Raw genomic sequence first — 21,579 nt, 5'->3', positions numbered from 1 at the left:
TGTACTTTCTGGATAAGTATATTTTACAGCACAGGCATTAAGATCTTAGAAATACAATTCAAAAGTAAAATGAAAAATAAAGGAAAAACTATTCAAAGTTAATTAAGAAATGATCCTGTACTTGGCGATAATATTCATGAATCAGAGAGATGCCAGATTTTTGAGTAATTTCCTTTTAAACTACGGTCTCTGAGAGGCATTTTCTTCACCTGCATGCAGGGCTAATCTAGCCCCAGAAAAGCATTCTGAAACCTGTTAATCAAAATGTAGCTCTGACAATGTGTAAAATGAATGCTACGGGTAATAGCGCTTTAGTTCTGAAGCATGAAATGAATGAGAAAATTTTTTCAATAATAGGTCTGTTCTGCATGCATATAACACATGATGAAATACCCTAACACACAGATGAAGGCAATGACAAGCTATAACTACTACCAATTGTGCTGATGTATTTGCAATAACTCAAACCAACCTTGTTGGCAGCTTCTGTGGCTGTGGTGCCTGGTATTGCGGAGACGGGTAGTAGGACTGGTGGTAAGCCTGCTGAGGATGCTGGTTAACTGGGTAAGATGGCACAGGGAAGGTATTTGGTTCCATATCCTATGAAGGAAACATTACAAGAACAGTCACAGAGTTACAGTTCGGAAATTGAAATATTTGTTTCATTATTTAGTTGACATTTAAGACCTCTTGCAAACAGATCTGGAAATGTCAGAGTTACTCCTTCCTCCCAAGAAGCTCAGTAGAAAGAAGCAACAGCATTCTGAAGAGTACTGCTTTCTGGAAAAAATAGAAGGGCTGATCTTGACTAGTGTTTGCTTTGTTTAGCAGCAGTGCTTTGACTGGTTATTGCACCCAGAGACAGAACAGGTCTGCAAAGGAGTGGGGCCAAGGAGGTGGGAAGGAATGCTCCACTCCCCAGGTGGGATGAGTGCTTCCAGTGTAAGGATGAGGGGGTAGCAGAGCAGGCAAACTGCCCACCAAGCCAAAACAATCCATAAGAGAAACCCATAGTGCTTGAAGAGGGGAGAACAGAGGAGCTTTTCCACTGCCTTTAGGCAATAATACTTCTACTCCCTTCTTAGCAAAGAGAAAACATGATTACAGAAATGAAAAAATAAAATAGCTTTGAAGCCTCTGTCAGTGCAAAAATAATAAAAAACTGTCCTCATCTGTTACTTTAGAGACAAATAACAAATGAAGTAATGGAAAGTGGATCATCCCTACCATGGGTACACTTCTTGAAGAATAAGGCGTGCCATGTGAAAAGCCTCTGTGTTGGTAGTTTCTTGGTTCTGTTTCTGTTCTAGGAGGTGGTGACTGAAATGACCTGAAATCCAAGTGACATAAACCGTGTGAGCATATAAACTTGTTAGAATGACCAAGTAGGCTACGAATCCAAGTGCTTCTTACTTGCTAGATGGGTTTACTGTATCTTAGCAAATATCAAACATCAGGAGGACAGCCACATATCTAAGAAACAACATAACCTTTTTTCTGTTTAGGATTATGACAGCTTTGCTTCTGTACTAAACATAGGAACCAAAAAAAAAACCACGAAAAAACTATTACCAAAAACATTGCAACAAACATAATTGTAAAAAGAAAAAAACATTGTGGGAACAGAAAAACATTAATCTTTTGTGTCATTGCCAAGGGCAAGCTACACGTGACACTTGATGCAGCAGTCTTTGCTTGACCATCTTGGTACTGGAATATGCCTACATATGTTGGTATTGGCTTGTGTAAAGAAATGTCTATGGACTACTACAAAAGGGCAGAAAAGAAGGTAAGGAGGAGAATATACTTACGAATGACAGCGTGACATTAACCTTCTAAACCATCGCTTCAGCCTGTCTCTCCTTGCAAATGCCAGAGCAGCAGCTATAAGGAGTGGTAGGACCAGGAAAAAAAATACCAGTAGCCCATTCCTCAGTGAGGTGTCTTTGTCTGATAGGGACAAAAGGATGAAGAGGAAAAAAGTATATAGCATTACCGCCTCTCAACTCATTGCAGCATTTAGCAGGATTGGTTTTTTCAACTACCCTCCATTCTTCATGGAAGAAAAACCTAAAGAAACTATTAAGACTGCAAGACATATGCCCAAATATTCTCTTTTCTGATCATCTTTTTCCAGCAATTCTCTGGTCACAGATGAAAAAAAACATACTTAATGATATGCTGGGCTATAACAGCATATTGCATTACAAAATTAATACCTAATTTCTTCCACTCCATCACTGTGAACATTTTATGAACTCATCTGAAAGATAGGAAAACAGAGCTTCCTCCCTTTGATCCAATCCTACCATTGTTTGCTGTACACAAAGAGCTCAGGTTCTTAGCAATCTCTGCATTTTTATATATGGCAAATTTCTCCGCAACAGGCTGTGATGTGATTCTCCAGTTTGTTATTACCTTAACACAGTATCTAGCTTCCCTCAAAAACCTCTACCATCTTATTAAAAACGGTCTTCAAGATCATTCTTCCAGTTCACACAGGGACTGTATCAATCCCTTCTTTATATATTCCATAAGGGCACTGCAAGTTTTCTCCAGCTTAAAGCTTGAATTTTGCTTCCTCTTTCATCTTCAAACTGTCAGTGAAGAAAGTCAGCTTTACAGCCTTTCAGTTTGCTCTTTCATGTACACGAATTTTGCTCCACTACCCCACTCTTCCCGTGCAAACAGATAGATATATCTTCTACATGCATAGATACATCTTCTTGCTATGTCAAATGTTGACCCGGTACCTCTTCCTGGAGGAAAAATTACATGAAATAACCACAAAATTCCCTCCCCAACCCATCTCTTCCCTCCAAAAAAAAAAAAAAAAAAGGCAAACTGAAAATCTACAAACAATATAGTGTCACAAACCTCTGTATCTCCCTGTTTCTGTATCGTGTACCCCTCTTCTATACCGTAAGATGCTTGGGGCAGGGACTACATTTGCATTTACTACCAAACGAAGCATGCTGTCTGCACTTAAATAACAAACGTTAATAAAATAGCGACTTATCAACATGCATTGCCCTAGCCCACCTAGGCCAGATGTTAGTCTTGCAGGTGCACATGCAGCTACCTGCAGATACTAGAACAGGGCAGCTACTCATCTCTGCCATCACTGCTAGAAGGAGCACGCCCTTGTGGAGATGCAGGTTCACATCCATGAATTTGAACCTGCATCCTCAGCCAAATTTCATGTTTTCTTTGGATCTAAAATTAGAAAGGGCCATTTTCCCAGCTTAGATAGAGAGAAGTCCAAGATGATTTTGGTCCAAGTTGGCAGAAATCAGCTGAAGACAGTTAAAACAGACCAGTTTCTTTGAAGATCTCCAGCATCCCAATAGAAAGGCAGGCAACACCTTGAGCTCAAAACCCTAACTAGTATTGCTTGCAAATGAAACCTATTGGCTGCAAATGAAACCTGGTAAACAGCCAACCACCAGCACTAGACACCAGAATTTAGCTGCTTCAAAGCAGTCAGGCACTCTGCACACAGCCCGGCATCACCCCTAGCAAGACAGGCCCACAGCTCCAGTCGCCTTCACACTACTTGCCGTTATAAGGAGGTCCACTGTCAAGACTTCCTCCGTAGCCTTTAGTCTCACAGTAAGGAGGGGCCCAGCCTGCTTCACAGTGACAATTCCTGTTGTTATTGCACACCTATATTTAAATAAAACACATACACAAATAAATAAAAATCAAAACAGAGGAAAAAGCCATCTATTACTCCATGTCCCCAGAGAAAATATCTTCTGGCTAAGAATAGTGAGAACACAAAGACAGCAAGGTGTCTTCAACTGCTACAGCCTATTTGGAAATTTTAAAAAAAAGTTACATGAAAAACTACTAACTGCACTCAGGAATTTCTCCTCCTAGGATACAGAGCAAAAGGTTATCATTATACACACACAGTGACAGAGTTGCTGGAATAACACAAATTGTTTTGAAAACTCACTGTAATAGCCATTTTAATATTCAGTTGAACACTCATTTTGCAAAGGTCTGCATAAAAAAAATTGGTAACTTATGTTTCAGTATTTTTAAAAGCAGCATGCTGTAGCCATGACTGTCTATTCCATCCCTTCCACATCACTCATCCTGGAGAACTTTAACCAGTAATTCCCAGGTCAATTCTAGATGGTCTTTGGCCAGGCCAGGCCAGGCCACGTGTCTTCAAGATTTCACATGACTGAGCAAGCACAGCATTGTTCAGGATGAGCTTCCAAAGATTAGCTGTCCCAACTGCCCTTTTTTTGTGAGATGCAGTTTCAAATTACATTAGCAATCCTGGAACTGGGAATTACTCCTGCCCAGCAAACAAATTATTATCTTAAGAGCTTTCAAGTATATATATATTTTGATACTGTTATACACTGTCTTGACCAGAGACATTTTAGAGAGAGTTTTATCAAAGTTAAACAAACAAAAAAAGTTACTATTCATCAATTTGAAACTTGCATGACTTACGCAATTTTGGTATAATTTTTGTGGACCGTTAAAGGCACTTTTCTCATTGACAACACTAAAAAGCAGCTGTTAATAGGAAAACTCACCCTCAAGAACCCCAAGTGGTATTTTTAATCACTACATCTAGCGTTGTGATTACTTTATTCCCCATTAGTTAGTCCTTAAACAGAGGAGGATAAGAGACTTCCAAGGTGAAAAGAAGACTAGTATATAAACGCTATTAAGTGATCACAGTTACAGCGTACCTTTTTCAATCTGTGACCTTTGGCAATAAGAACAGTCAGTTTATATATATTTGTATGGTCATTGGCTCTAAAAATCCAGCGTTCTCATAACTCATAACAAAGATGTCAGACAGCCTTGTACAGAAACACTGCTAGTTATATCAAAACTTACAGTCTCAGTATCCGTTCTAAGCAGACTATTTGTAGGAGCAGAGGCTCCTGCACTACTTACCCCATGCCCGTGACACTGCCTTTCTACATCACAGTCATAGTTCAGGACAGAGGCACTCACACACTGGAAATGCCTACAGATCTAAGGGAGTTAAAGAGATGCACACAAGTGAAGCATGATGGCTTTTCACTGACCTACCCCTTTTCTTCCTACTCCTTGCTCCCCAGGCTGCCTGCTTTACCTCCGATAGCCCATGCACATGGCTTTCAAGGCACTCTGTTCTCATGGACCGCAAAGCAAGTCTCGGACTCCTGTGTGTTAAACCTTAACTCCACAGGAACACCTCCTCTACAAAAGGTTTCTCAGTATGGGGTCTGAATTGTCACTTGAAGGCTTTTGTCTGAATGTAAAGGATTAGCAGTGTGCAGTATGGGTATGTGGAATGCACATTCCTCTACTGGTGCTAAGCTTCTCAAGTCTATTTAGTTTAGGTTGATTTTAATTGAAAAATTTCTTAGAGGCATTTGTGCAAGCCTAGTTCTTCCTGCTCACTGATGGAGGAAAGATTCTGACTCTTAAAATACTTGTTTTCTTTTGCTTCCTCTACAAATGAGAAGGGTTTTAGATTATTTTTTTTTCTGGACATGCACTGCAATACTAAGCAGTGTGTGTACATAACGGACTTACTCAGTTCTGCATTAACTATGTGAACCCCTCCCAAAAGAATAGTGGCCATAGGTACCCATGAAACAATGCAGCTGAAAGTTTTATTCGCATTAAAACCCCAAATTACTAGTAGCCACTTTGGACTTGTTAATTACCTTTCCAGTACCACATTTGGTGCCTTCATTCACCATTCCTGGATCAGGGACATCAGAGCCTAGCTGGAAATCTACACCCCAGCACGTGGTGCCTCTAATGGGAGTTTGGATAATGGCAGGCTTAATTCCAAAAACAGGCATAGTTTTCACATTTTCACATTGCAGCTTGCCACACATGGCATTCCTACAACATCAACATACAAATGCTGTAATGATGACACTAATTTATTCTGAGAAGACAACTAAAAGCAGATATGACCTTTTCTTTCTACTGGAAGACGCTACTTGAAAATAAAATTGAGGCAACCTGCCAAACAGAATTGAGCTGGGCCTCGTTTCAGTGCTGGAAGAGTATGGATTTACCCGTTCTTTCTGCAAGCTGCCAGGATCTTTACATAAAAGAAAACATGACCATTTCCTATTCTTTTTCCTGTATGTAAAGACTTCAGGATAAGAACAATCAATGATGGCAGATGTAGAACAAACTCTCCCTGCCATAGCCCCAAGTCTGAGTGCATGACACAAAGACACCCTGAGGCAACAGAACATTGCAAGCATTGGAATTGCAGCACAAGCACAAAAGCTTCAAAACCCAGCTACAGAAGAATTGCCTGAATATTCAAACCCATTTCAACTATTAAGGGCAAGAGTTAAAAGCCAGACAATCTAAAACAAAAGCCAGCAAAGCTTATGAATGCAGGTGTGGGGTCTGTGAGTTAGTTAAGTGCTACTAACACCTTCAGAAGTTTCAAATCTTTTTCAGACCTTTTCTAAGCCACCTCCCTGTGGTTACTGAGTGACGCATGCATTGCTGATAAGGTTAGATTATGGCATTATGTCTCCCTCCCCCAGCGAGCCTGCTGTAAAACCCCAAATTAATACTGTGGCACCCAAATAAAGATTCTCAATGATACATTTAGGAATTTCTTGATGTGTCAGGCTCAACTCACCAGCTGGAACATTTCTTGTAGTCATGGCCGTGGAAACCACAATTGCCAAATCTATCACCCTTGGAGTTCACTTCAGCAAAACAAATGTTCGGGGCAGCTTTGGCTTCTGAAAAAAACAGCCCATTCCCCCAGACAGAGGAACCAGGTTAAATAGAGACAGAAACATCTCACATCATCATGTTTCCATTCCCCAAACCAATTACCCTGCTATGCCTAATGTTTTCCATGCAACACAGATAGCTCAAGAGCTTGATCAAAACGGTAGAGTGAAAACATCAGCACCACAAGGTTCCAAGTTAAAAAAAAAAGTCACTTATCAAATGGCATAATTGACTGGATGTTATTTCAAGTCCTATAAACCAGAAGCCTCATTGTAATAGGAATGCTCAGAAAACTACTACTCGAATCACCAGCACAGCACTAACTGTAAAAAAGAAAAAATGTGCAAAGGTAAAGCCATAAATACCACCATTACAAGTCCTTTGCCAAAGCCATCTGGTCATTGTTACAGGAAAGCAATGAAACATTTAAATAAGCTCAGTGTTTTCTTTTAACTACGTCTCCTAGAAAAACTGTAATATTGTGCTCTCTCTCACTTGAGCCAAAGATATCCTGACACTGTGCATCGTAGTACTGGCAAACGCCATTGTAACAGTAGGCTTCCTCGTTGTGGCACGGGTGACCATTCTGAACAGTGAAGTCTGGCTGGCAGAACTGGGATGTGCCGTTGCAGTACTCTGGTAGGTCACACTCATTGTTACTTGCCCGACACTCAGTTCCTCCAGGAAGGAGCTAAAGAGAGAGTTGGGGGGGAAAACTATCAGAAAACATAAACCTCACAGCAGCGAATGATGCACCCAACCCGCTGTGTGCTCCCAACAAAAAGGGCATTGATCTGCAGCCCTCTGGGGGTGCTGTAAACATGCAGGGCAATTCCCATTACAGAGTGTGCTGCTCATCTCACAGATGCACTGGCTAAGTCTACACTCCTTTTCTAAATCCACTGAAGAACACTTCCAAATAATACATCTCAGTCTCTCACCTGGCAGTTTTTACAGCAGTCACCGTAAGCGCATGCAGCACCGGATCGGAGCCTACAAGTACCTGGTTCACAGCAAGGATCGCTTTCACATTCCTGAAAACAGAAGTTCTGTGAATGTCAGGAAATCACACCCTCAGCCAGTCACAGGCTGCTCTCCAGTGAGAGGCATGCAAGGCTACCCAGGAAGCGTTTGTAAGACATGCAAGCTCCTAACCTTTGGCGAACCACAGTCACACTCCTCCCCTACATCCACCAGCCTGTTCCCACAGTATGGGACGCTATAGGTTTCATCAGGCTTGGGAACGTTGAGCAGGCAGCTTCCACCTTTGTTGAGAGTTAGCTTCTCGAAGTCTTCTGCACTGCAGCTGCTGAAGTTCCTTGATCCCCTGTACAGAGAACATGTGCATATCTTTACACCATGTCAATCCACAAGCACTCCCTCAGGTTGCAGAACAAGCGTGATACTTGCTTTCCTGTGAGTTGTAAGAACTAAGCATATACACAGGGAGTTTTGACAGTTTGGAATCGCCTCCCCTTTCCTCAGTTACTTACGATGCCCCAGAGCTCATAATGCAACTGCTTGCTCCACAGTGACAGACTCTTTCATCATCATGGTTCATCCCCAGGTTATGTCCCAGTTCGTGAGCCATAATCGATGCAAACATCTGTATACTGATTTTTCCAAACTGCACAAGAACAAAACAAAGAAAGTTAGCGGACACTTGATATTGAGAAAGTCAGTGCTCACTTATGTGCCAAAAAGTCAATGCAGCTCATTAATGCTCTGTAATTTCACATAGGAGGGCAACCAACCAGCACTGTTCCGCAAAATGGCACAGCTGCAGATGTCAAGCAGACACCAACAGGGGACAGATTTGAGATGAATGCTCACAGCTCCCACATACTTCTACAACATGGGTGCTGAAAACATCCGCAGAGAAATCCTGTCCCTTCCTCATGAGCACTGCATGCTGAGGAGAGGGAAGGCTAATCAGAGGATGCAGAAGACAGTAGATACCCGGGTCACAACTCTTCAAGGAATTGCCAGAAACAGTGACCACATGAAAGCCCCCATTAAACCACTTCAGCTGTGTTGTTAAAGATTCTGCACTTCCAAGAAGACGTGTGGAGTGCAATTTATTTATTTTATCTTGTTCATACTCACAGCACTACTAAAGGTATCTCACCACATTAATGCCTCCTGCGTGGCTCTTGGAGCACACTGTTCCAACATAGGCCATTCCAGCAGTGCCACCAAATCCCTTCTTCCTACAGTCAGTGAGAGAAAAACAGAAGATAATCTTCCCAACCATACAGACAACATGATACCGTCTGTTAACAATACAGCCCATCCATACAGCCACTCAGTAGCTTCTGGGCACAAAACACTGGCTTTTCAGCTCTCGTATGCTAGCAAATGGGAAGAACACTGCTACAAGTGCTACTGATTATTTTGGGTATAAAGGTACTACTTCAGCTTTATCTTTCTGTTCATTTTTTTTCTTTTAAATTAAGAGATTGCAGAGAGTCAGCCTCTCCCACATATTCCTTCTAAACATGAAAAGCTAAGTTCTCCACCCTTAAAATCATGTGTTTAAATTGGCCATTAACTGCCTTTCTACTATTGCCAAACATAGGTTCCTTTCCTTGCTGACTTCCTTTTCATTACTATCTTATTTTGTTTCTACATAGATCTTAAAGCTTAATTGCAATGAACCACATTTTACTTCATATAAAACAATCTTTAAAAGCATTTTTTTCAGCCATCTTGCCCTCATAACCTGACCAGCGGTGCTCTGCCTCAGAGGAGAAGAGGCTCTGAGCTCCTGCTGCTCTGCAGGAAGGGGAGCTACTGCTTTGTGCAAGGGCAGATCGGGCAGCTGCCCCTGTGCAGAGCAGTGCTCTCGCCTCTGCCCTCCCTTGTACTTTGGGTAGTGACTTCCTAAGTACCGTGCTATCTGCAGGGGCAGGAAGTGCACGGGGGCACGCGTCCTGCAAATTCGGTGCTTGCTTCAGGCAACAGGAACGGACAGATTAATGTCACACGGCAAAGCTCAAACTGCGCAGCTGGTTTCTGGATTCCAGCTGCAGAAACAGCTTTTACTCCGTGCGGATGCAATGCTCAGCACCAGGCTTATACTCACTTCCAAGCAAAAAAGCCCTACAAGTCTAAACAGTGTGCAATCCTGACAAAGGATTATCTGATTACAAGCTTTACACAATACAAAAATAAAACATTGCAGGAGATGTGCGACAAGAAAATAAGTTTAGGAATGTATCTGTCAGAGAGGACACTGAATTCAAGGACCACAGAAACCTTAAAATCCTTTAGTTGACTTGGAGTGTTTTCCCATAAAACACAGCAGATTGCATTCAATACTCTGCCAGAAGACAGCTACTTTTGATACTAGAGCAGAGCTAAGCCGACAGGAATAGAATAAGCTTCTTAAAAGTCAAAGGGAAGGAACCTCAACTCACAGAACAAACTGGGCACTGTCATGTCTCCGTCGCAAAACAAGATTCTTCTCTCGCCACTGTACAAAATTTGCCAGCACATCACCAGCACCTCCGTCTGTACTAATGATGTTTTCGTACTTCCAGATCTCCAGGCCAACCAGTACAATGCGGATGTTCAACATTACGTACATCTGGGGAAGAAAATATAAAATAAAAAGGAAAAATATTTCTGAAGACCTTCAGATAAGAACAAGTGGTTTTGTGTTATGTATCTTACTGTGAGAACCTACTTTTTCCCCCCATATTTTTTCCATTTTTTTTAAATTTAGTACACCATTCATATCACCAGGATGCATTTTCCCACTAAGTTAAAATTTAATTAGCTAAAGAATCAACGCTTAAATGCCACACTGGCCATACTACAAGGAAATCCAAGACAGAAATAAAAAGTATTCTAAATCCTGACAAATATCATCATCTGAAATAGTCAAGTTGAAAGACATGCTTTTTCCTCTAACCTAAAGGTTACGTACACAAAGTCAGCAATAACCTGTCCTGTCACTGTGTGTCACAGGTTACAACAGTTCCCAAAGTTAAATCTCAAGTATAACTGCAGATGAATTTAGGGGAGGAAAAAAGCTTTCATAGCGATGACCCATTGGAACAGGTTTAGTTCCTAGCTTGACAAAAACCTTTATTTCATTCTCTCCGAAGTGGTAAGAGAACAAACTCCAAGGCAGAAGTTTATAAACTTAAACACGGCTGAAAGGCTGCTGCATATGCTGTCATTCCTACTTAAGGTCAGCGTGTCTGTAACTTACACTATCAAGGAAGTTTGCCAGTTGCACCATGTGTTCTCTTACTTCTGTTTCACTTTTCCCAAAATCTTCAAACTGCAAGATAAATAAACTTGGTCATGAAAAGAATATAAAGAAAAAACTCAGAAAAATGAATAAAACATTTTAAGACTAATAACAAAAATCATTCTTGCCAGGCTCCCAATCTCCTGCTTAAAAGACACAAAGTTGAATCCCTGCTTATCAAGATGATCATCAAGAAAACAGCATCTTCATTGCTGTTACTGAGCTGTTCAATATCCAAGAGAAGACAGGAAAGGCAGTTTTTGCCATGTGTTTTCCTTCCATTATTAATTCCTTTGCTGATAGAAACTCTCCATGTCTGACAGTTTACTGTTTTCTTGAGGAGTATCACATCGGACACGTTTATTCAGTTATAGGTTAACATTTTTGCATAACCTTGTCTGAAGTGTCATTGTCTTTCAACAGCCCATTCGGGAATAAAGGAGACTGAGGGCTTTTCAAGTCATCTCCTTGGGAGAAGGAAGAGGAAGCAATACACAATCCCTACCTTTTCTTTATCCACAACTATGAATAGCTCCACATATCTTGTTTGATGTAGGACGGCTCTTTTTCTCTGGGAAAGAAGGTTTTGGATAATTTCAAGTTCATTAATTCAGGTGTAAGTAACAACAAGAAATATTATATTGTCATATCTCACTTGACACAACTAGTGGTTTAAGAGACACTCTGCCACGTTGAAAACTAGCCAAAACCAAGAAGTGCAATCTAAAGCAATGACAATTTCTCTACAGCGTTTTACACTAAAATTGAGCTACACGAGGACTTACAGTGTTTCCTAAGCAGGGGACCTTTTTACTTTTCACACAGGTTTCTTTGGAAAGACAGTATGCATTTTTATACAGGAGCAGAAATATACTAACAACCAAATGCTGCGGCCCCTTAGTACTTTTGATACTCCTGCTTTTCCTGCAACTGTGTTCCCATATAGCCAGTCTTTAAACAGCAAGGGGGACATTCACACCTACCTGTTACACTGATGGTTAGGAGAACGGACTAAACACAATATTCTGCTGGCTTATGATGCAATACTTTGATAATGAGCCTCTCCAATGATGGTACTGTTCCTGCTCTTAAAAGTCCCTGCAAGCTCTGTCAATGAATAATCTAGCTAGCCACTGAACTCTCACTGCTGTGTGGAGAAGCAGAAGAAAATTGCAACTGCTTTGTTGAGACAATTGCATTTTCCAGCAGCGTAGAAAACCCTCTGGATCAGAAACCTTTAGGTATGTGCTAAACCCCAGGAAATCCAATAAGCTGCTTCCATATTCTTAGCTGAACATTCACAAAATCCATTATAGGGGACCATGGAGAAAACAGCGGTGCACTTACTCGCAGCAGCTGAGTCATACTGGGATGGTGATTTTCCCCTGCATGTTCCCCGTCATGGCCTTCGGTGGTTACTCCGCACATTGTGGGCTCTTTCTTCACATTATCCAGTGGGTATAAAATGTGTTTGGAGCCAGAGGACGAATCCATGGGATCAATCCCATAGGTGACGTTCCCTATGGTCACCAAACCCCTAAAATATAGCAGTGTGCAAGAAGTTCTTGCATTAAACACAGAATAGCTATGCAGATTTTTACAGTGAAAAAAAAAAGTTATTCTTTGATAACTAAAGGAGTGACTATATCTCTGTCCTCTTTGTCCTTGCGAAACAGTACGCTTCGCTTAAAGGCTGAACACAGCCTTTCACTGGAAAAGGCCTTCACAAATACAGCAAATTAAACATTTTAATCAGTCTGCAATGCCTGAGAAATTAAATCACATGCAGAAAAAACGTAGCTCCATTATTATCGCCACTTTTGTGTCTGACACGCTGCTGCATCGAACTGAAGTCCCAAAAGGTATGTAAATGAGCCCAACACAAAAAGAATTTTCAATCACATTCAAAGTGCATAAGCTAAAGTGCAATTCTATAAAATTTGCAGAACGGTATTCCACTTTACACTTTTGCACCGAGTATAGTTCTTCACAATGACCATTAATTCAAATAAGCCAAAAATTGTGCCAACAAATGGCTTTCTCTAATCTGATACAGAATTGCATTAACTTACTTAAAGCTAGTGGAAATATCTGTTAACTCTACCTGAACAAACAAGACTGCAGAAAGACTACATAAAGATATACACTATTGCAGCTCAGCCCCAGTCAATGAATTCCCATCTGGCTGAACAGTAGCTAAAAACAGAAAGAATTTTTGTTTCAGGTTCAGCGAGCCGTGAGCCTCACGTGACAACTGCAGCACAAAAGATGAGTTCTGCTACCTGAGCCCCGAGCACGCGCTGACAGCAACAACAGAATCCAGGATCCCCTCCACGTATCCCTGGTAATGGCAGTGATCCTATGTGGGAAAACAAGGGCACATTACACGCATATTCCACGCATTTCTGCGCACCCAGTACGAAACCTGAGCACATAAATTGCCATGCCCGCCACTGACCCGCAGTAGCTGCAACTTGACAATATAATGTTTGAAGTCAAAGCTGCCACACACCCTTTACCTACAGTCTACAGCTTCTAACTTGCCTCTGGCTCTACCACAGCATAACAGCATTTCCTTCTCCAGCACGCACCTAGACTTCATCACGTGCTTTGGTGCCACAAGGACTTCTGTATGAGAAGCTAACCAAACTGTCAGATAGATAGGGAGGTAGGGACCCAGTCTGAGTCCTATTCTGTGAAGGATACGCTCTTCACAACTCGATACAGCCAGTAGTTCATTAGATCTGAGTTTAAAATCCCACTCGCCCACTCAGTCGTTCTACCTGACACCGGATTCCGAGCTGACACTGTTAACATGCAGCAATACTGACAAGCAGGGCTCAGAGGCATTATCTAGCGACTGCATTTCTCAGCTTGACACTAAGCCATCCTTTGCAGTTCTGTCCTCCACCCTGCCCCAAATATTTTGAGGCTAGCCCCTCCCTACTGATTTGGGCCAAATCATCATTCAGACTTTGAAAAAACAATTTTGGAGAATGTTTGGCCTGCGTGTAGCCTCCCTCTAGCAAGAAAAGGGCCAACACCTGCTATCCTCGCCAAGGCACTGTGCTGCCTGAACTTCTCAAATGCACAGAACATCCCCCATCAGCCCCGAGGAGACACAACAGTTCCATTTTATCCTCTGTATTAGACATTTTGGAAACGTGAAAAGAGGGTAATACACGGCAAATACATTCAGTTTTCTCTGGCAAGTGCATTTTTGAATGTTACTATAGGGGTCAGGTAGATTACATCGCCTGTTCTTTCAGCACTGAATGCCGAGGCATGCAATAATCCTTCAGGGTCACCGTAACTTCCGTAACCTTGTGCAGAAAAAGCACTTTTCCTCTCAATCACTTTTTTATAGGAAGTAAATACTCAGTCAGTTCAGGTGCTCTATTTTCAAAAACAAGATCCTGTGAATCATATATGACTAACGCTTCCCTTTCAAAGGAACAATGCTGATATGTAAGAGGAGTGAAGCCATTAGAAACGCTTTCATGCTTTTTGTATTGCAAAAGCTGCTATTTATTCTTATTCTACAGAAGTAATTAAATTTTCAAAGGCAGCCTAGCAGGTAGCCTGCTTGTACAGAAGAAGAGCGCTGCAAACGTTTTCAGTGGAATAACTCCAACACCATGCATAGTATGTCCCTCTCAAAGGTCCTCCGCCCCTTCCAGTAGCTCCCAAATGCCTGGACTAATGGCTAGACTGTCAACCCTTGAAACTTCTTAAGCGTCACTAATACAGCGTCTCATAAAACTGAAAAGATGGGTCAGCAGCTGACCAATCTGGAAGACCGCTGTGTGCAAAAGGAAAAGCTTTATGTAGGCATCAGGTAACGCCCAGTTCTGCTCCACGTCTTCTGCTCTCCGTAAGAAATGAGGCCTGTGTCCAGAAGTGGCACAAACACTGCACTGTGCTATATGACAGCGCCACCACCACTCTGAAACAATGAGATATTTCCCAGCTAAGAAGAGTATTTCCTTTTTAGAGCGGAGCTCCTTTTACAGCAATCATCTCTGCATAAAACATGGGGCTATGACAAACTACAGGCCAGAATCTCATACAGAATCAAGGATTCTCTCTGGGAAAAGCATGGCTCATACATGGAATTAGAACTGGGCTCGCTGAAAAAATACAATGATAAGTATGTAACACACAACTCCCTCAGCATGTAGATGCTCGATGTTCAAGTCACCTTCCAGGAAAGGTATAAAAAGGAAGAAGTCCTACCTGGACATCTGGATGTTCAGATTGCAACTTCCCCTCCTTACTATATGTATAAACTGTGAAATCTTTGGGCAGCAGTTCTCTGTAAGGAAAGAGAGTAGAAGAGAAAGAATACAAGAGGAATATCATGAAATAACTATGATACTACAGCAGGTAGCAAGATAATCCTAATTAAGTGTCACAGGTATGTAAATTGTAATTAAATGTATAATTCAAAAGGAAAAAAACTAAGAACTTGTGCACTTCTACAGCAAAATCCAAGATATCAGAATGGTGGAACTGTTAATGAAACCGAATCACACACCTCACCCTGGGTAAGCAGGACAAGCGTCAAAAGTCTTTAGATGGTGCTAACAGCTCACTAGCTTTCACACAGAGAAAAAACAACACAGCACTCAGGCGGCTGCATATAACATCTCTTCCCCAGTTTTGGAAGAAAATGTTTTGGGAAAGTCTCCTACGATTAAGACAGCCGGCCCATACTTGTAAATCCATAGATGCAAGTGTAGACAAATTTCCACGTTCCTGAGGGTCAGGAGTTTGGCAAATGGCAGACAGATCTCCATGGCCTTCTATGTTTAGACAGTTATGTCTCTTCTATTATGAAAGCAGTTTTACAAGGGAAACAGCCTGATATACGGTAACCTGCTGTTGCTCAAGTAGTACTTTAAAAATTAAAAGCAAGACAGACAACATCTATGTTTCCTGTAAGTTACAGATATTAAGAGCTGGGAGATGAAGTTAGCTTCCTCGTTTGTTAGTAGTCTTGTGCTACTGAGATGGGAAAAAAACTGAAACAATAAACAAAACCCAAAGGAAAGCAGAAATATTTACTTGAAATATAACTCAGTTTGTTTATTTTTAGATGTGAATGGAGAGTTATTCAATGATTCCCCAGATCCCCTTTGAGCAAACTACTACTTCCTTCACTGCAAGAGGATCACCAGTGTCGCAGGAGCTCAACATTTCCGGCTGATAGCCAAGACAATGTGGCTCAACCCACTTTCACTGTCTTTCTCTGCAGATTTCTCAGAGTTAGTTTGTAACTGCCCTTCTCATAAAGAACCTCAGGAATCAAAACTAGCATGCTACCTGCCAACCTGTTATTTGGACACAGTTGGAATTTAATAATCAAGGAATTCATCACTTACTTGTTCTTTTCTAGATGAATCGTGTATTCTTTTCCCTCTATCTCAATAGCATACGACACCTTGTCCTGAACGTAAAAAAGAAAAAGTTGCATTTTAATAATGTTAATGAATAAAGTGTTCTTTGACAGCAACAAAAGTTTGGCAGAAACAGCCTCTGCAAGCTACTACTCTGGGTACAAGCATTCAGATCACTACTGACACCTTCCACAACTCAGGACTAGTCTGTCCTGGCAGCCTTCACAGATACAGCCTTAACAACAGCGTTCCTACTGGAGATGCAACAAAATTTAAACTGCTTCCTTGAAGGATGTGGAGCTCCGCTCATCTCGGCTGCTCCTCTTGTGCTTCTGGCTGGTACCACGATGCTGGTCAGTGGGCCGCGTGTTTGTTGTGCTCCTGACTGATCTTGCTGTGCTGCCAAGACTTTGCAATGAGAACCTGGCCTCAGCCACCAGAATTTGCTCTGGTTCCCAGACATCCAAAAGAATTGATGACTGCTGTGTCCATACATGTTCTCACCCAAGGCAGGGGGTTGAACTAGATGATCTGTAAAGGTTCCTTCCAACACAAACCACGCTGATTCTACATGGCATATCCACACGTGGAAACTGCCAGACACACGGATACTGTACTTGTTAAATCTTGCCGGTTGCACCAGAGCAGAAATAAGCAGGGTGAGTGAGCCTGAAACCTATTTTCTAATCGTCCCTACCTCCAGAACCTGGCATCTTTTCCTGCGTAGCTGGGGAAAAGTCACATGAAGAAAGCTATTTCGAAATAGCTTTGTGGTTTTCACATTCCTTGTTTATAACAAGACTTTCACAGAAAAACTCTTAGTTACAGCTGGAAAAGGACAGTTCTGTTTTACTGTTGAACATTCACAGTGGGCTGGTACCTCCACAGCCTTGCGTGAGCCAAGTGCTATGCACAGCAACTAGGGTCCTTACATACTACGTGGGTAAGCTGAATTGCCTGATCACTACATTAAATATCACAGCAAGAGTACTAGTCAGCGACAGCAATAAACTGCAAGGCATTTTTCTGAATATTACATTCTGCCAAGAATTATAAAATCTGTGACTAAAAACATTTGGCCTAATCCAAATACTTTGAAGCGTGCAGCCTTTAGTCATGTGATTACAGCAGAACAATACAGGCTGGAAAGCACCCGGAGGTGTCTAACCCAGCCCCCAGCTGGGTCAATACTGCCCGGTACCTGCACTGAGGAGACATCGGAGGCCTCTCGCCGTTCTCTTCCTAACCTCTGTGGGATTATAACTTCATAGGAGGACAACAGAGAAATTTCCTGGAAACCTAGAAAGCAAAAGAGAAAGGCCACCAGATTAGTCCACCTAAAGAAACAAAGCAGTCGGAAGGATGAGGCAGAAGGACGAGAAGCTCCCTCCCTTTGGCGAGGAGGAGGCAGGCAGAGCCCCGGAGCTCAGTGCAGGTCCACGGCGCGGCACCAGGCAGACCCCGCCGCAGCCTTCGTGCGGCGCTGGCATCGCTTCCTGCCAGACCTGCGAGCTCTGCTTTTAAGAAGCAACAGAGCACCACAGCGCCGAGGCACGCACGCTTTCAGAGCTACGGACCCCTGGGGCTGCGCGCCCAAACACAAGAGGTCACCGGCCCGACGCACACAGGACAGCACGGAGCGTGGCTCAGAGCAAAGCTCTCGTGGGCTGCCTTGTGAAAGGCCGCACAACCAAGCTGAGCAGAACACTTTAAATTGAAAGCTTCACAATTCAATTACTCTCTTACAAGTATCTATCTCATGTTCCACCACTTTCCATTAGCAGAAATCAGAGCACGTCAAGCAGGTCAGCGCAGAGATAACTCGCTCAAGGACAGAAGGAAAGACAGTGTCAGATCCAGGTCTCCTGAGCTGCAGAAACACACCAGCTGGGCTACGGAGCCTCTCCAGCTCGGCTCCCAGGGGCTCCCGCAGTTCCTGGGCTTCCTAACGCTGTGCTCGAGGCCAGCGGAGCTCAGCGTTACGCCCTCAGCCCCGCACACCCCTGCCGAGCTGCTGACAAAAAGCCAGTACTGCTCATTGCGTTCTTAGAGAGCACTTAAGCACCTTATAAAAACAAGTGGGGCGAAACAAATGCATGCAAAAAAACGCCTTTTGCAGATTGCTGTATACATGATTTGCATACGCAACAGACAGATCACCTGACTGAGCAAAAACCAACCAAAAAGCTACCGTCCTGCACGAGCCGCCAGGTTTTCCAGCAACTGTTCCACACGGACGTGCAAACAGGAGTGAAGCGCACACCTAAGTTACTTTCCCGACCCGCAGACGCAGCCCCTGCGCCCGGCTGGGAGCCGCTCGCCGCCTGCCCCGCGGCCGAGGAGCAGCCTTGGCCCACGGCCGCGGATCGCTGAGCTCAGCAGCACAGCGTGAGGCTTCCAAGCCGAAGGCAGGGGGAAGGGAACAGCCGCACTCCTCGCCGCTGCTCACCTCCAGATGTAGCCACCCCACGTCTTGGGGTGCTAAGCGGGTGTTTAACTTCTGAGATGCTCCAAAAGCTTTCAGAGGGGGACCAGGGTACTGCACGCAGTTTTAAAACAGCACCTTGGAGCACGGCCAGAAGCTGGCTGCTGCAGCAGCCTGCGTGTGCCTCCGAGCCCCAAACTTGCTGGGCAGCACCCGAGAGCTCAGGGATGCTCAAGTGCCAGCAGTGATCCCATGCGAGGTGCAGGAACATCACTGCCTTTCACACCCCGTCCCTGCCGGCACCACGAGCTTACCGCACCAGCAGGAGGTTAAAGAGAAGACAGTAAAGTGTTCGTGCTTCTGGGGTGAGCCCCACACCCTCACCCTCCTACAGCCTACTTTCCATTACCTTTTCCCTTCTCAAGCTCAGCATCTCTCTGCGGACAAACACACTCCAGCAGCCTGAGGCACAGACTGGGCTGATTTCATTTTTGCAAAGGATGCAGCCCTCTTTGGTGGAGCTTTGCACAAAAGCAGCACGCGAAGAAGCAGGTGAAAAGCAAAATTTACACCAAGACAGACCTATTTCATCACAGTTAGCAACATTATCTGGAGATCCCTTAGCAGCCCGCAAATGCTTTTACATCTCACACCGAGAGCGCGGCGTTACTTCGCAGCGACAGGCAGGCCTTGCACCGACACTGCCAGTGCAGCGAGGAACGCTACGCCCATCATCTCTGCGCTTTCCACCAGTATCCCAGCGAGGAAGCAAAAGCAGCTAGATGGCTTTCCATCTCTCATACGCTACACTGCGAGTGCACACCTGCTTGGAGAACACAGATGGATTCGTTGCTGTGCGCTGTTTGTAATACAGCATCTGTGTCACATAAGCATAGGCGGAGCTGTATTGCTTCTCCCGAAGTAACAGACACAGAACACATACGGCAGCAGAACTTTCGTTAACTTCTATGATTATTGGAGAAGTGTGTAAAAAAAATAATCAGAGACACTTCCTGAAAATAGCTCTTGAACTGTAGTTCAAAGGCTACAGAAAGTACAGTGGCAATACTTCCTTGGCCCGAGAACAGCCTAGGGAAGGGCTGCTTCCTTCCCCGAGATGAACCACCGAAGTACACTCTGGCAAATCACCTCTCTACATCTGTCACTTCCAACCACACGTTTCGGTTCATATCCTGTCCCAGGCTCTCACGCGTCGCTGCTCTGTGCTCGTCACTTTGCCACTGTGTTTACTGAAGTGGGGGACGAGACGCTGCGGCACTCTGAGAGGATCTCTCAGGACGCAGCCGACAGAAACACCAGGGCCCCGCTCGTCCCCGCAGCGCTCAGCAAGCTGCACGCCTCCCCAAAAGCGACTTGGAAGCAGAACACAAAGGCGTGAATCAGCACACAAAGCTCATGTGTCGGGGAGGAACCTCGGGGAGGAACTTCTGGGAAGAGGGCAAGTCTGGGAGGCTGCGTCGCAGAGAAGCGGCAGCGAAGGAGCATCGTTCTCAGCTCTCAGGATATTCTGACGCTTCTCCCCAGCTTTCTGCTCTCCTTTCCTCACTTCACTACTGCCAGCTTGGGATTTGATTTCAGGTGCAATGCCTTATTCTTCCCTTCGTTGTCCGTAAGATTCAGCAGAGGAAGGTGCGTTTGTCTCCTCCTGCTAGGACAAGCTCAAGTGCAGGTGTCGGAAGGCAGCTCCTTGCTTCCAGTCCATCGGCGGAAGTAAGGAGCACAGCAACGCTCACGTTAGAAGCTTGAACTCAATGCAAATCCTTTTCCCTTTAACTCTCAGTTCTCCTTCCTCTTCTGGCAAAAACATCCTTTTTCTTCCCATGTTGTAGCACAGATTAGGTTGACGAGCCCACTTAGTTACAGGACAGACAAAAGTTTGCTTTGTGGGATTCTCATTAGGAGAAAACCTCCCTGCTCTGTCTGAAAGCACACACTCCACCACTGGGGCCTCCCAGAACAAAAGCTTCCGTTCTAGCAGTTATCTCCATCGCATTTACCCCAACTTTGTACAAAATCATTTCCATGCTGACTGCCCCACGTAAGATTTCACTCATCAGTAAGCCTCAAGAGGAGCATCTGAGTGGTTATTCAAAACTCAGATACAAGGGACAAACACAACGGATCAGCAATTAAAACATGCAAAGAGAGCCCTGCCTCCTCCCACCCTCAAAAGTGGGACTGGCTTTTGCTTAGAGAGGAGCACAAATCTTGACAGCTACTGCACCCCACCGCAGTACCTGAGAACACACTTCTTATCGCTCACGCCTGGGCGTAGCACCAGCTGAAATTCTTTCCAAGCAGAGAAAAGCAATTGCATCCACTGTATTTATCTTGTCTCATTAAGGACTGCCTTAATTATCAGGAAGACATGAATCACCTTCCCCGCCCTGAATCCGCGGTAAGAATGCCATGCATGCTCCATAGCATGTGGGAGCTTGAGAACCAGCGAAATAAATCAGCGCTGTTGTGGCTTTTCAGACACCGAGGGAGGCTGGTGGGGCGTTTATTCCCCGACAGGTAAGATCGACGCTCGGAGGCCAAGCTGCTTCTCCTGCCTCCCCGGACCTCGCCATGCCTGCAGACCGCTGGCTGCGCTGCGGACACACGGCCGCAGCCACCCACAGCGCACGGCCCGGCCCAGGCATCGCCCGTCCTTATGGTAACTCCTTCCCCAGCCTTTCAGGTGAGATCAAACACATTCTCTTCAACAGAAGGAACAAAAAGAAAAATCA

The 21,579-nt window shown here is 43.9% G+C and overlaps 1 protein-coding gene across 4 annotated transcripts in view; it reads right to left on the bottom strand.

Moving 5' to 3' along the window:
• ADAM9 (ADAM metallopeptidase domain 9) overlaps window positions 1-21,579 on the bottom strand; it is a 28,905-nt gene that overhangs the window by 2,568 nt on the left and 4,758 nt on the right. The window contains exons 1-22 of one of the 4 annotated variants that reach the window (XM_080568735.1): window positions 19,650-19,945; window positions 17,603-17,700; window positions 16,387-16,451; window positions 15,239-15,317; window positions 13,285-13,361; window positions 12,350-12,539; window positions 11,508-11,573; window positions 10,961-11,032; window positions 10,161-10,330; window positions 8,870-8,951; window positions 8,235-8,368; window positions 7,897-8,068; window positions 7,683-7,775; window positions 7,237-7,432; window positions 6,641-6,746; window positions 5,691-5,874; window positions 4,930-5,010; window positions 3,557-3,666; window positions 2,878-2,975; window positions 1,812-1,950; window positions 1,228-1,330; window positions 473-600 (exon numbers count right to left, since the gene is read on the bottom strand). In XM_080568735.1, the coding sequence (XP_080424861.1) occupies window positions 473-600; window positions 1,228-1,330; window positions 1,812-1,950; window positions 2,878-2,975; window positions 3,557-3,666; window positions 4,930-5,010; window positions 5,691-5,874; window positions 6,641-6,746; window positions 7,237-7,432; window positions 7,683-7,775; window positions 7,897-8,068; window positions 8,235-8,368; window positions 8,870-8,951; window positions 10,161-10,330; window positions 10,961-11,032; window positions 11,508-11,573; window positions 12,350-12,539; window positions 13,285-13,361; window positions 15,239-15,317; window positions 16,387-16,451; window positions 17,603-17,700; window positions 19,650-19,767 (2,561 nt within the window). In that variant the 5' untranslated portion in view covers window positions 19,768-19,945. Of the gene's footprint in view, window positions 1-472; window positions 601-1,227; window positions 1,331-1,811; window positions 1,951-2,877; window positions 2,976-3,556; window positions 3,667-4,929; window positions 5,011-5,690; window positions 5,875-6,640; window positions 6,747-7,236; window positions 7,433-7,682; window positions 7,776-7,896; window positions 8,069-8,234; window positions 8,369-8,869; window positions 8,952-10,160; window positions 10,331-10,960; window positions 11,033-11,507; window positions 11,574-12,349; window positions 12,540-13,284; window positions 13,362-15,238; window positions 15,318-16,386; window positions 16,452-17,602; window positions 17,701-19,649; window positions 19,946-21,579 lie in introns of those variants that run through there. The other 3 variants (XM_080568736.1, XM_080568737.1, XM_080568738.1) reach the window with 3 other exon arrangements.

Source organism: Anser brachyrhynchus (assembly GCF_964034855.1).
Source record: "Anser brachyrhynchus genome assembly, chromosome: 26".
Taxonomy (NCBI): Eukaryota; Metazoa; Chordata; class Aves; order Anseriformes; family Anatidae; genus Anser; species Anser brachyrhynchus.
This window is presented reverse-complemented; position numbering and strand designations above follow the sequence as displayed.